The sequence below is a fragment of the Microcaecilia unicolor genome, chromosome 6, assembly GCF_901765095.1.
Source record: "Microcaecilia unicolor chromosome 6, aMicUni1.1, whole genome shotgun sequence".
In the NCBI taxonomy this organism is placed as follows: domain Eukaryota; kingdom Metazoa; phylum Chordata; class Amphibia; order Gymnophiona; family Siphonopidae; genus Microcaecilia; species Microcaecilia unicolor.
Genome location: NC_044036.1, coordinates 314,364,745 through 314,378,517, shown reverse-complemented (window position 1 = coordinate 314,378,517; position 13,773 = coordinate 314,364,745). Strand labels below are relative to the sequence as shown.

At 42.3% G+C, this 13,773-nt stretch overlaps 1 protein-coding gene across 1 annotated transcript in view; it reads left to right on the top strand.

Moving 5' to 3' along the window:
* Positions 1-5,542, top strand: part of SPHK1 (sphingosine kinase 1) — a 57,961-nt gene extending 52,419 nt beyond the window's left edge. The window contains exons 4-5 of the mRNA XM_030208197.1: positions 1,044-1,159; positions 4,301-5,542. Coding sequence (XP_030064057.1) covers positions 1,044-1,159; positions 4,301-5,126 — 942 coding nt within the window. The 3' untranslated portion in view covers positions 5,127-5,542. The remainder of the gene's footprint in view (positions 1-1,043; positions 1,160-4,300) is intronic.
* Positions 5,543-13,773: the final 8,231 nt, after the last annotated feature.

The following is a 13,773-nucleotide window of genomic DNA, read 5'->3' as shown; positions in this document are numbered from 1 at the left end:
GAGATGGATTGGGAATTTGGGAGGTGGGGGGGGGGGGGGGTGGTGTCTCAGGTTACTCACCTACCTCACCCTCTTGTTTGCTTTTCTTATTGAAAGTGAGGGGTATAAATTGATTTACACAGCTATAGACAATGATATAAGTTACTATTAAGAGTAGTGTGACCAGCAAGGTTCTGCCAAAGACAGCAGGACGACGGAGGTTTTACCGCATCTACAAATTTTTTTTTTTTTAATGGGACGGGAAAAGGGCCTGTGGTAAAAATGAAACCAGTGCACACCCAAAACCGGCCTGAGCCCTTAGTTCCACCCATTGATCTAGCGGTAAAGGCTCAAGCGCTACGCGCGTGGTGACTGGTTGGCACTCACCAAGTGCTGATTACCGCTGGAACCAGCGTGCGTAGGAGGAAATAAACAAATAATTCATCCAGGCATTATGGGCATGCGAAAAATCTGAAATTACTGCTAGGAGGGCATGTTGGCCTGGCAGTAGTCTCATTTTGGCACGCACTGCACACACGCAGAACCTACCGTGGCTTAGTAAAAGAGTCCCACAATGAATATAATATAGTCAGGGGATTTGATGAGGTCTCCTCCCTCCACCCCCACCAGATAAACCTCCCTGTGATGACTCAAAGCCAAGGCAATTGATTGTGTGATGCCTGCTGAAATGGGGGGAAAACCTCTGGGATCAGGTATTTCTTTTCTAGGGGGCCTCAAATAACTTTTTCTCTTCTTTTTAATGTTTTTTTTTTAGTATGCACATTGTATATTTTTAAAATAATTTTTAGTTTATGTTTATTGTATTGAATTTATTTGCTGTTGTATACTGTACATTGTATTTTGATTAGTTTATTATGAGGCATAATGAGAGAGGTTTCTATGGAACTTTGGAAGGCTAAGTGCTTTGAAAATATGCCTCTATGTAAACCACGTAAACAACCCAAACTGATGTGCAGCATATCAAATTGGATAGCTGATAAAATTAAAAACAATCATTTTACATTCTCAATGAGGGCTACTACTGATTGTCTTTTGCTCAGCAGGTAATAAATGGGTTAATGGAACGCTCTGACTGGCAATCTGCCATCAAGAAACCATTGGGCATTCTGCCAGGGGGCTCTGGGAATGCCCTGGCTATGTCCATCAATCATTATACTGGGTAAGGAGGTCCAAGCTGTATTACCTACAACACTCTTTATGTATCAGAATCCCAACCCAAAGAAACGCGTGAATGCACATCTGCTAAACCTTGTTGGACAGCTAAATTCCGAAATAAGGGGATAAGTAGTTCTTTATTGATTAGTGCCTCCCTCTCCCCACCCTGGAAAAAATATAAATTAGGAGACTTCTCTGACTTAATCCACTCCTACTGCTTCCATTGCAAAATAAGGATACACCTTTCCTCAACACAGGCTCAGCAGTAGGTTTTCTGAATACTCAATGCCACAACAGCACTTGATTTGCTCTTGGCTACTGGGGCGTATCTGGACTCGGGCGGTAGGGGGGGCCAGAGCCAGAGGGAGGGGGCACATTTTAGCCCCCCCCCCCCGGCGCCACCGATCCCCGCCCCCGCCATTTCCGCCCCCCCCCTCGCCACCAATGACACCCTCCCCCGCTGCTGTCACTTACCTTTGCTGGCGGGGGACCCCAACCCCCCGCCAGCCGAGGTCCTCTCTTCCATGCAGGCTGCGCCGCTGCAAGTTTCAACGCTTCCTGTTCTTCTGAGTCTGACGTCCTGCACGTACAACGCGCAGGACGTCGGACTGAATTCCAAATTCTGAGTCTGACGTTCTGCACGTTGTACGTGCAGGACGTCAGACTCAGAAGAACAGGAAGCGTTGAAACTTGCATCCTGCACGGAAGATAGGACTTCGGCTGGCGGGGGCTTGGGGTCCCCCGCCAGCAAAGATCGGCGACGGGTTGGTGGCGGGCGGGAGGGGGAGGTGGAGAGGGTCTGTTGTAGGGGGGTCCAGGGCGAAATCTGCGGGGGCCCAGGCCCCTGTGGCCCCACGCAGATACGCCCCTGGGCTAAAGCCCTTCTGCGATACCTCAAGCTAGGACTTTGCAGAGAGCTTGCTTGTATATCAAAACGTTATCTATATACCTGCTTAGCTAAGCTGCAGTTAATGTATAAGGCTATATTCTAGCTGCAATTTCAGTGCTTTTGCAATGCGGTTTTAACACCATAGAAGTGGATATATGTAATTTTGAAATAGCCAGCTACTTGCCCTTTGACTTAAAATAGAGGTTCCAAAACCTGATCCTGGAGGCACCACAGCTGGTCATGTTTTTAGGATATCCACAATGAATATTCTTGAGAGAGATTTGCACCCACAATGAATTATATAAGTTACACACACTATTAAACCACCTTAATGAATATATATTGATATACATTAATTCATTATATTTGCAGTGTACACAAATATAATTAATTATATTTACATACACTGCCTCCACCTCATGCAAATCTCTCTCAAGAATATTCATTGTGGGATCCTCTGACTGGCTAGGGTGCCTCCAGGATCAGGTTTGGGAACCACTGCCTTAAAGCATCCTGTTAAACAATTACCCTTAATGAGGAGACAGAGAGCAGAAGCAAGAGCTGTGCAAAAACATTTACACAAGGAGTTCCATCAAAGTGCAAGAGTGTCTTCCTGTACAATGAAGCTACAAAGTAGTAAGTTTAATACGAGTCGGAGAAAGTTCTTCTTCACTCAATGTGTAATTAAACTCTGGAATTCGTTGCCAGCGAATGTGGTAAAGGCAGTTGGCTTAGCGGGGTTTAAAAAAAGGTTTGGCCTAAAGGAAAAGTCCATAGACCATTATTAAAATGGACTTGGGGAAAATCCACTGCTTATTTCTGGGATAAGCAGCATAACATGTTTTGTACTTTTTGGGGATCTTGCCAGGTATTTGTGGCCTGGATTGGCCACTGGTGGAAACAGGATGCTGGGCTTGATGGACCTTTGGTCTGTAAGCTCTTTGAGCAGGGACTGTCCTTCTATGTTAAATTGTACAGCGCTGCATAACCCTAGTAGCGCTCTAGAAATGTTAAATAGTAGTAGTCCCAGTATGGCAATACTTATGTACATGAGCTGCAAATCAAATAAATTGCTTAAAATAGGCAGATAAAAGCCATAATCATTTTTACCCTTGAAAAATATAGTAAAAGTTAAGCCATTGGGTTTATGAACCAGTTTTCTGAATGGATGAACTTTACTAGTAAAAGTGAATCTATCCTTTGTCACAGATTTCATGTACTAGCACAACTTAAAAACAAAGGATTATCCTGCTGTCAGTTACCAAATACTTGCATTTCATTTTGATTAGTCACACAACTGTAGTAAGTCCCTTGTATCGAGGGTCCACCATTGATCTTATTACAACTTGTATTCTGATGGAATATTTGCCATGATGGTATGAAGTTTCTCTCTAGTGCAGCACGTGCCGGGGGAGAGAAGTGGTAAGGATTGGACTATAGAAGTAGACAACAGGTAAACTTTAGCCAGCAAGGGGAGTGAGGATGTCCTCTGAAGCTTGAAGTAGCATTAGGATACTTAACTAGTGAAAGAATGTGTTTGCTAGTCAAAATAGCCTGCATAAAGTTTGAAGAAGGGGCAAATAGCATAACCTTTGTATCCAGGGCCGTAGCCAGACACCCAATTTTGGGTGGGCCTGGGCCCAAGATGAGTGGGCAGAAGAACCTCGCCCCGTCCCACAGGTGATTTGGTCTCTCCTTCTCTCACCTGCATGCCATATGGTCTCTCAAACACCCCCCTCTCTTGTATACCTTTTAAATAGCAGATTTTCATCAGCAGTGAGCAGCAACTAATACACACTGCTCATGTAGGCCCCAAACCCTTCCCTCTGATCCAACTTCTTGTTTCCGCCTAGGCAGAAATACATCAGAGGGCCGGTGCGAACAGTATGTATGTCACTGCTCACTGCAGGTGAAGATCTGCTACTTACAAGGTATGCAGGAGGGACACTTGTTGGGAGTTTTCAGCTGATGGGGCTTGGAGATCCCTGCCAGCCACATTATAGGTATACTGTTACTGGGTGGGCCTGGGCCCACCCAAGCCCACCCTTGGCTACGCCACTGTTTGTATCAGAGCTGGTTTCTTTCTCCCCCCCCCCCCCCCACCAGTGGAAGAATGGAAGCAAAATTAAAAGAGCTGCTGGAGTGAGCATCTAACCAGTTAAGCCTGTCTTTAGAGTTAGATGAACAACTGCCTGCTGTTATCGCCCTTATTTACTTCTCTCTCTCTCTCAACCCCCATCCCCCAATTTCTTCCAGTAATGATCCTGTTAACAGCCAAGATCTACTGACCAGTTCTACCTTCACGCTCTGTAAAGGCTTGGTGGCCCCTATGGATCTTGTCTCCATCACTACAGCCTCTGGCAAACATCTATTCTCTTTTCTCAGCTTTGCTTGGGGATTTATTTCAGATGTGGACATTGAAAGTGAGAAACATCGCACGATGGGTCCGGCACGCTTCACTTTGGGTACTCTGATTCGTTTGTGCTCCTTAAGGACTTACAAAGGCCGTCTTAGCTATTTGCCAGCAGCAGAGGCTTCTGGTGAGGTTTCATCTTTCACCAGCTCTCAAATAAGCCAAAACTGTCAGTATAACGTTTGTAACTCCAATAATTCATACAATCCTCAATCAAATGCTAATGAAGTGGACCACACAAGTACAGCTTCAGTAGCTGAAGTTTCTAGGGTGGTTCCTTTGGATCAGCCGGTTCCAAACCACTGGACTATTGTAAAGGAAGAAGACTTTGTGTTGGTTCTTGCCATCTACCAGCCATATTTAGGGGAAGATTTTTTTATGGCACCTATGGTCTCCAAACCAGATGACAACCTTATTCACCTCTTCTATGTGAAAGCAGGGATCTCCAGGGCGTCACTACTTAAGTACTTCTTGGCTGTGGAAAAAGGAAATCACTTACAACAGAGCTCTCCTCATGTGGTTTATGTCCCCATCAAAGCCTTCCGCATTGAGCCTTTCACTTCTAAAGGGGTCATGACCGTAGATGGTGAGGCTCTGGAATGTGGACAAGTCCAAGGCCAGCTACACAGTAGACTGGCCAGAATAATCAGTGGAACAAAATTACAATGATTCTTTCAGAAGTGTTGGCACATGCATCCTGGAGTTCCAGCTACTTCAGAGCTTCACAATACAGTTCCCCCATTTTTCTGACACATAGTAGGGGCAACACAGATTTTTTTTTTTCTGCAAGTGTTCATTTCTGGAACCTATAATAACTTGACTTGATGAGCAGTTCATTACTTTGGTCTGTTCATTCACTGATTTTGTTTAAAATGAGATAATTTATGAAAATTTTGAATCTTAAAGGAAAATATTTCAGGTATTACGTGAAATATCACTCATGTGGCTCTTCAGATTTGTCAACCACAGGATCCAATGGAATATGATTTTAATTTGGAGGATCTAAAGGCAGGCAGAGGGTTTTTTCCACGGTTGTATTTATTTTTTTTTTTTTTAAGGAAAAATAGATTGGCTTTAAGAAATTAGTCCTCTGGCTTACAAAGGAACTTTTATTGGCTAGATGTAGAGACATTGGGAACCTACATGATGGAAACCAAGTAACAAAGTAGACTGTGAAAGCATATTGAGTCCTGTTGCCAGACAAAACAATGTTGTTCCATCAGCAAAATATTTGCTGCGCTGAGGCAGCCTTGTGAGTTGTTTCCAGTGGTGGGAAAACCACTGCATATTTTAAATGCTGTTGCACCTTATTAGGCTACAAAAATTAAGGAGCTGCAGGGCTCAATTGGGAAGAGCTCTGCAACAGGAGTGATAGAATGTTTTAAAGACAAAAATGCATTTTCAGATGGATACGGCAGCTGCAGTAAAGCAGCTGGAGAAGTGTGTTATCTTCTAGCGTACAGTGTGCTTAGTAGGTAGCTGTAGCATGGTTTGCTCCCTCAGGCTTTTAAACAGACATTGTTTCACCCTATTTTCAAAGGCAAGTTAAGATGCTAACTCCCGCTTCTTCTTATAGGTAAGTTGCTAATACCATTTTTGAGTAAGATGCTTCACAGGCGTTTGTGCATTAGACTGATTTGTTTCACCTTTTTCCAATCTAATTTCCATAAGGGTTATAAGTATGAAGACCTTGTTGGTTTCGATCTTGGATAAAACTTCATAGGGGTCTGAATTGGCGGCGCGGGGGGGGGGAAATTGCTGGCTGCCTTGTTTTTTTCTACTTCTAGTACTGCTCCTCTTTTCTGATTCATCACTTGAGACATGTGTATGGAGGCGGGGGGGGGGGGGGGGGGGTCAGATTTTAAAACAGTTTGAATTGTTCCTGGCCACAGCCAGTTGCCTTTCTGCTATGAAATCTGGACACACAGGGGTCTGTTTCTTACACTTATGCTTTTAACACAGTGCTATGCTTTTGTTTCATGTTATTATGGAGTTAGGTTTCTTTAGTTTTTTTTTTTTTGGAAATGAGCCTTTCAAGGAACATGAGGTGCTACAGTGAACGCCATGGCTCATTGACTCAGCTGCATCAAGCCATAGAAAAACTGGGAAAGAAGCGAACAACTTCAGCATGTCTTTTCTTTTTATCATAGAATATATTAAAAAAAAAAAAAAGAATAGATAGTAGACTGTTACATCAGCCCTACAAATTATGTTATCAGCTTTAAGTTTCATGAAATTGGACCACTGAAATTCTGCGTATGTTAGTTCTATGCCTGCTATGCAAATGGTCCAAAATTGTGCAGTGTATAAGCACAGACTATACTCACCACTCCACTGCATGCAAATCTCTCATGAATACGCAATGTGGGTATCCTGACAACCTGAGTGCCAGGGTGGCAGCAGAGCCAGGTACGGTATCTAGCTAATTTCTAGATACAGTAATTGCACACATTTGAGGAATAAGGTTTATTGAACAGTAAGAAAACCTTGATTTCTGCACATAAAGCATAGAAGTACTGCATACTACAGCTAGTAAGTACCATTTGAATATGTTAAAAACCTAAAAGTTGTTTCCCTGTAAAACTATGTCCATTGGCATTCAGACAGCTGCTGCTTTAACGAAATAGGTCCAAGAACTAACACCCCCCCCCTCTATTTTTTTTTTAACCCACACAACTAGAAATATCCACAACTCATGTCTGTTCCATGGAGAGACAGCATTTGAAAACAAAAGGAAAAACCTGCCATCTTAGTAAGGCACATATCAACCCCAGGGGCGTAGCCAAACAGATTTTGGGTGGGCCTAGGCAAGAAGTGGGTTGACACAAGTGTTCTCTCCCCCATCTCCAAAAAAATATATCTCAGCTAATAGGAAAATGCTTCTCTCCACCTTGGCAGGCTGCAGCAGACGGGCACTGAAAACTGATCGTGCACAGGTGCCGGTATCATGGAGCGTAGTCTTTTCGTTACCATCAAGGGGAAGTTTTTAGCTGGCAGAGCTTGGGATCCCCACCGGCTACCGTGTTGGGTGGACCTGAGCTCTAAGTGGGCGGGCCCTAGCCCACCTGTGGCTACACTACTGTTCAACCCATTAAAATCAAAAGCAGGAAAACCATCCTTGCCTTATTAATATAACTCAATCAATAGTTACTTTTTAGCTTCTGGATATGTAAATATTCAGAGCAGTCCGACTCCAGTGTATAAAGTTAATCAAATGGCAGCTGGTGATACATGCCAAGGTGCGAGGAAGCAGGAAGTTTCCTCAGTCCCCTTTCACAGTTACAATGAGTTATTAGCTCTAGGGCTACAACTAACCTACTGCATATAAGAGGTAATGTAAATGACAGTGGCCTAGTGGTTAGGGTGGTGGACTTTGGTCCTAGGAAACTGAGGAACTGAGTTCAATTCCCAGCACAGGCAGCTCCTTGTGACTCTGGGCAAGTCACTTAACCCTCCATTGCCCTATGTAAGCCGCATTGAGCCTGCCATGAGTGGGAAAGCGCAGGGTACAAATGTAACAAAAATAAAATAGATACTACTGGAGATTCTACATGGAATGTTGCTATTATTGGAGATTCTACATGGAATGTTGCTATTCCACTAGCAACATTCCATGTAGAAGGCTGCGCAGGCTTCTGTTTCTGTGAGTCTGACGTCCTGCACGTATGTGCAGGACGTCAGACTCACAGAAGCAGAAGCCTGCGCGGCCACATTGGTGATCTGCAAGGGCCGACTTCTACATGGAACGTTGCTAGTGGAATAGCAACATTCCATGTAGAATCTCTAGTAGTAGCAACATTCCATGTAGAATCTCAAATAGTAGCAACAGTGGAGGAGTGGCCTAGTGGTTAGGGTGGTGGACTTTGGTCCTGAGGAACTGAGTTCCATTCCCACTTCAGGCACAGGCAGCTCCTTGTGACTCTGGGCAAGTCACTTAACCCTCCATTGCCCGCCGCATTGAGCCTGCCATGAGTGGGAAAGCGCAGGGTACAAATGTAACAAAAAAAACCCCAAAACATAATGTAGTGCACAGGGCAAAATGACATCTTGCTATAGGTATAAACTTCCAGAAATGTGAAATTTAACTTAAGACACCAGACTTTTATGTAGAAGAGGAGCAAGAGTGATACTTGGATTTCTGGAAATTGTGTCAAAGGCTCTTACACAGGAGGGAAGGAGTTGCCCAAGTAGTAGGTGATAGCCAGGGTTCAAATGCCACCGACTCGCTGTGATTTTTGGGAAGTCCAGTAAACCACTATTGCTTTAGGAACTCAACCTTGAGCTACTGCTGAAAAGCCCTTCTCATTCTCCTAGGGAACCGCCTACCCCTAGAAAGTATTATATACCAGGAATTATTAGGAAAGGGAAGGTGAATAAGACTGAAAATACACCTCTGTATCATTCCATGGTGCAACCTGTGAGTACTGTGTTCAGTTCTGGTCACCATATCGCAAAAAGGATATAGTAAAATTAGAAAAGGTTTAAAGAAGTGGGACCAGAATGATAAAGGGAATGGAACTCAGCTCATATGCAGAAAGGTTTACAGAGGTTAGGGCTGTTCTTTTAGAAAAGAGAGAGATGAGGAGAGATATGATTGATGTCTACAAAATGCTGAGTGGTATAGATCAAGTAGAAGTAAATCAATTTTTTACTTTATTCCAAAAGTACAAAGACTAGGGGACACTCAAGGAAGTTACACAGAAAAGGAAATACTTTTAAAACAAATAGGAGGAAATATTTCATTCAATGAGTAGTTAAGCCCTAGCACTCTTTGCTGGAGGATGTAGTAACATTGGTTTGCATATCTGGGTTAAAAAAAAATATTTTGGACAAGTTCCTGGAACAAAAGTCCATAGTCTACTATTGAGACAGACATGGGGAATCAACTGCTTGCTCTAGGAATGTAGTATGGAATGTTGCCACAATTTGGGTTTGTCAGGTACTTGTGACTTGGTTTAGCCACTGTTAGAAGCAGGCTACTGGGCTAGACTGACCATTGGGCTGATGGAGTATGGCTACTCTTATGTTCTTATACAACTATGGTAAAAATGCCCATCTAAATTTGAATTTACACAAGTGGACTAACCCATAACAATAAGATATCCAACAAAGGGAAGGGTTAGGATTTCTAGGATAGCTGGTGGACATGATTGGTCACTTGCCTGCCAACTGCAAAGGTGGCAGACCTCACCTGTCACCAAGATAGGATTTTAGATAGTGCTGGGGAGGAACCAACTGACTTGGTACACGTGGATACCAATCACATAGGAAAATGTGGGAGAGGTTCTGTAAGCCAAATTTAGTCTCTTAGGTAGAAAGCTCAAATCCAGAACCTCTAGGGTAGCATTTTGCAAAGCGCTCCCCATTCCACACGTGGAGCCCAACACAACAGGCAGAGCTCTGGAGTCTCAATGCATGGATGAGGCAATGGTGCAGGGAGGAGGGGCAACATTCTGGGGAAGGGGAAGCCTATTCCAGAATTATGGGCTCCAGCTTAACCAAGGTAGGATCAGGCTGCTGGCATTGGCATTAAAAAAAAAAAAAAGAGAACAGCTTTTAAACTAGAACCTGGGGGAAGGCCAACAGGTCGTTCAGAACAAGGTATCTTTCAAAGATATCACCAAAACAGGAAAGATATGGGATCCAGATAGGTTGCAATGCAGACCAGGTGTCTTTAAAGAAAAAGACAAAAGATTGCAAATTAACACTAACAACTGATGAGCAAGATGTACATAGGAACAAACAGTTTGAAATGTGCCTAAGAAGTAAGATGGGAGAGTTTGAATATAGTGCACTAAATGAAAAATTAGACATAATAGGCATATCTGAGACCTGCTAGGAGAAGGATAACCAATGGGAGACTGTGATACCAGGGTACAAATTATATCATAGGGTAGATTAAATTGATGGAGGGGGTAGCACTGCATGTTAAGGAGGATCTTGTATCAATAGATTAAAAATTCTGCAGGAAATAAGACATCTTGGAATCGCTGTGGGTTGAAATTATGTGTGTAAAGGGGAAAAGGATAGTGATAGGAGTGTACTACCATCCACTTGGCCAGGATGAACAGAAATGTAGAAACCTAGAAATCTTATCAGAAATTAGGGAGGCTAACAAACTGGGCAACACAATAATAATGGGTGATTTCAATTAGCCTGATACTGACTGGATAAATGAAACACCAGGGCATACTAGGGAGGTAAAATTCCTTGACAAAATCAAGGACTTCTTCATGTAGAAGCTTGTACAGGAGGCAAGAGGAGAAAAACTTCTAGACCTAATCCATAGTGGAGTGCAGGATCTGGTGCAGCAGCTTGATAACAGTGAACATAATAGGATCAGATTTCAGCTTTGGAATAAGTACACATAGGAAATCCAATATGTTAGCATTTAACTTTCAAAAAGTAAACTATGATAAAATGAGAACAGTGGGGAAAAAAAAAACTTGGAGGAGCAGCTGCGAAGGTCAAACATTTACATCAGGCAAGGATGCTGTTCAAAATACCATCCTGGAACAACCTTCCTGAGCCCCTACGTCAAGCCCCCTCCCTGCCCATCTTCAAGTCTCTGCTTAAAACCCACCTCTTCAATGCTGCCTTCGGCACCTAACTCTTACCTTCAGGATATCTGGACTGCCCCAAATTGACTGCCCCCATCGTATCGTCTACTCACTTGTCCTTTAGATTGTAAGCTCTCTGAGCAGGGCCTGTCCTTTTATGTTAAATTGTACAGCGCTGCGTAACCCTAGCAGCGCTTTAGAAATGTTAAGTAGTAGTAGTAGTAGTAATATATTCTGTGTATTAAAAAAAGGAGGAAGGATGACCAAACAGCTAGCATGGTTAAAAAGTGAGGTGAAGGAAGCTAGAAGAGCTTAAAAAAAAAAAAAGAAATCCATCAGAAAATGGATCCAACTGAAAATAACAAACTACATAAGGAATGACAAGTCAAATGCAAAGCACTGATAAGGAAGTCAAAGAGGGACTTTGAAAAAAAAAAAAGCTTGTGTTAAGAGACAAACACAATAGTAAAAATTTTATTTAGGTATAATTAGGTCTATTAAAAGCAAGAAGCCGGCAAAAGAATCAACTGGACCGCTAGATGACCGAGGGGTAAAATGGGCACTCAGGGAAGAAAAAGCCATAGGGGAGAGATTAAATTCTTTGCTTCAGTCTTAACAAAGGAAGATTTGGGAGACATACTAGTGCCAGAAATGGTATTCAAATCTAACAAGTCAGAGAAACTGAATGAAATCTCTATAAACCCAGAGGACATAATAGCACAATTTGACAAATTGAAGAGTAGCAAATCTCCTGGATTGGATGGTATTCAACCCAGAATACTGATAGAATTGAAAAAATGAACTTTTAAAACTATTGTTAGTAATATATAATTTATCTTTAAAATCAAGCATGGGACCAGAAGATTGGAGGGTGGATAATGTAACGCCAATTTTTAAAAAAGGTTCCAGAGGTGATCCAGGAAATTATAGACCCGTGAACCCGACATCGGAATGGTAGTGACTATTATAAAGAACAAAGTTACAGAGCATACTCAAACGCATGGATTAATGAGAGAAAGCCAACATGGATTTAGTGAATAGAAATCTTGCCTCACCGATTTATTACATTTCTTTGAAGGGGTGAACAAACATGTGGATAAAGGGGAGCCGGCTGATATTGTTATCTGGATTTTTCAAAAGGCATTTGACAAAGTACCTCATGAAAGACTCCAGAGGAAATTGGAGAGTCATGGGATAGGAGGTAGTGTTCTATTGTGGATTAAAAACTGGTTAAAAGATAGAAAACAGAGAGTAGGGTTAAATGGTCAGTATTCTCAATGGAGAAGGGTAGAGAGTGGGGTTCCCCAAGAGTCTGTGCTGGGACTTTTTTTTTTTTAAATTTTGCTGGGACCGCTTTTTAACACATTTATAAATGATCTAGAGATGGGAGTAACTAGTGAGGTAATTACATTTGCTGACAGCACAAAGTTATTCAAAGTTGTTAAATTACAAGAGGACCTTATGAGACTGGGCATCCAAATGGAAGATGATGTTTATTAAGTGCAAAGTGATGAACGTGGGGAAACAGGAACCCGAACTATAGCTACGTAATGCAAAGCTACACATTAGGAGTCACCGACCAGGAAAGGGATCTAGGCATTGCTATGTTGAAACCCTGTACTCAGTGTGATGCAGTGGCAGTTAAGAAAGCAAATAGAATGTCAGTTATTAGGAAAGGAATGAAAAACAAAAATGAGGATGTTATAATGCCTTTGTATCGCTCCATGGTGCGACCGCACCTCAAATATTGTGTGTGATTCTGGTCACCGCATCTCAAACAAGATATAGTGGAATTAGAAAAGGTACAGAGAAGGGTGACAAAAATGAAAAAGGGGATGGGACGACCTCCCTATGAGGAAAGGCTGAAGTAGCTAGGGCTCTTCAGCTTGGAGAAAAGACAGCGGAGGGGACACATGATAGAGGTCTAAAAAACAATGAGAGGAGTGGAATGGGTAGAAGTCAATCGCTTGTTTATTCTTTCAAAAAAATACTTGACTATGAATCTCAAACAAGATATAGTGGAATTAGAAAAGGTACACACAAGGGCGACAAAAATGATAAAGGGGATGGGACGACTTCCCTGCAAAGAAAGGTTAAAGCGGCTAGGGCTCTTCAGTTTGGAGAAAAAACTGCTGAGGGGACATGATAGAGGTCTATAAAATAATGAGTGAAGTGGAACAGATAGACGTGAATCGCTTGTTTACTCTTTCCAAAAATACAAGGACTAGGGGACACACAATGAAGCTACAAAGTAATACATTTAAAACGAATTGGAAATTCTTTACTGGAGAGGTTTGGGTGAAAGGACAGGGAGGGAAAGAGGCCAACCTTGAGAAGGCGATGTTATCAGAAAATGAATAATAAATTGGTAATCATAACAGGTTGATTAGTCAATGATGATCAGATAGGGACTTAGGTAAAAGGGGATCCTTGAAGTATGGAGGAAAGTTCGGAAGGGGTGGGGGGGGGGGGGTTGGAGATGGGTGTAAATGTGGTAATATAGCAGAATGGTTCATATGGGGTAATACTAAACTATAGGAATGGAGGTGGGAGAAAAGTAAAAAAAAATTCTTTGATGATTGAGTTGAATGTTGGTAAACATGTTACGAGATTCAATATTTGGAATTTTGTGGTTATGTCTTGTATGCAGAATCATCAAAACAAATTATTAAAATAAAACAAATTGGAGAAAATATTTCACTCAATGTGTAATTAAACTCGAATTCTTTGCCAGAGAATGTAGTCCCAGCACAGCA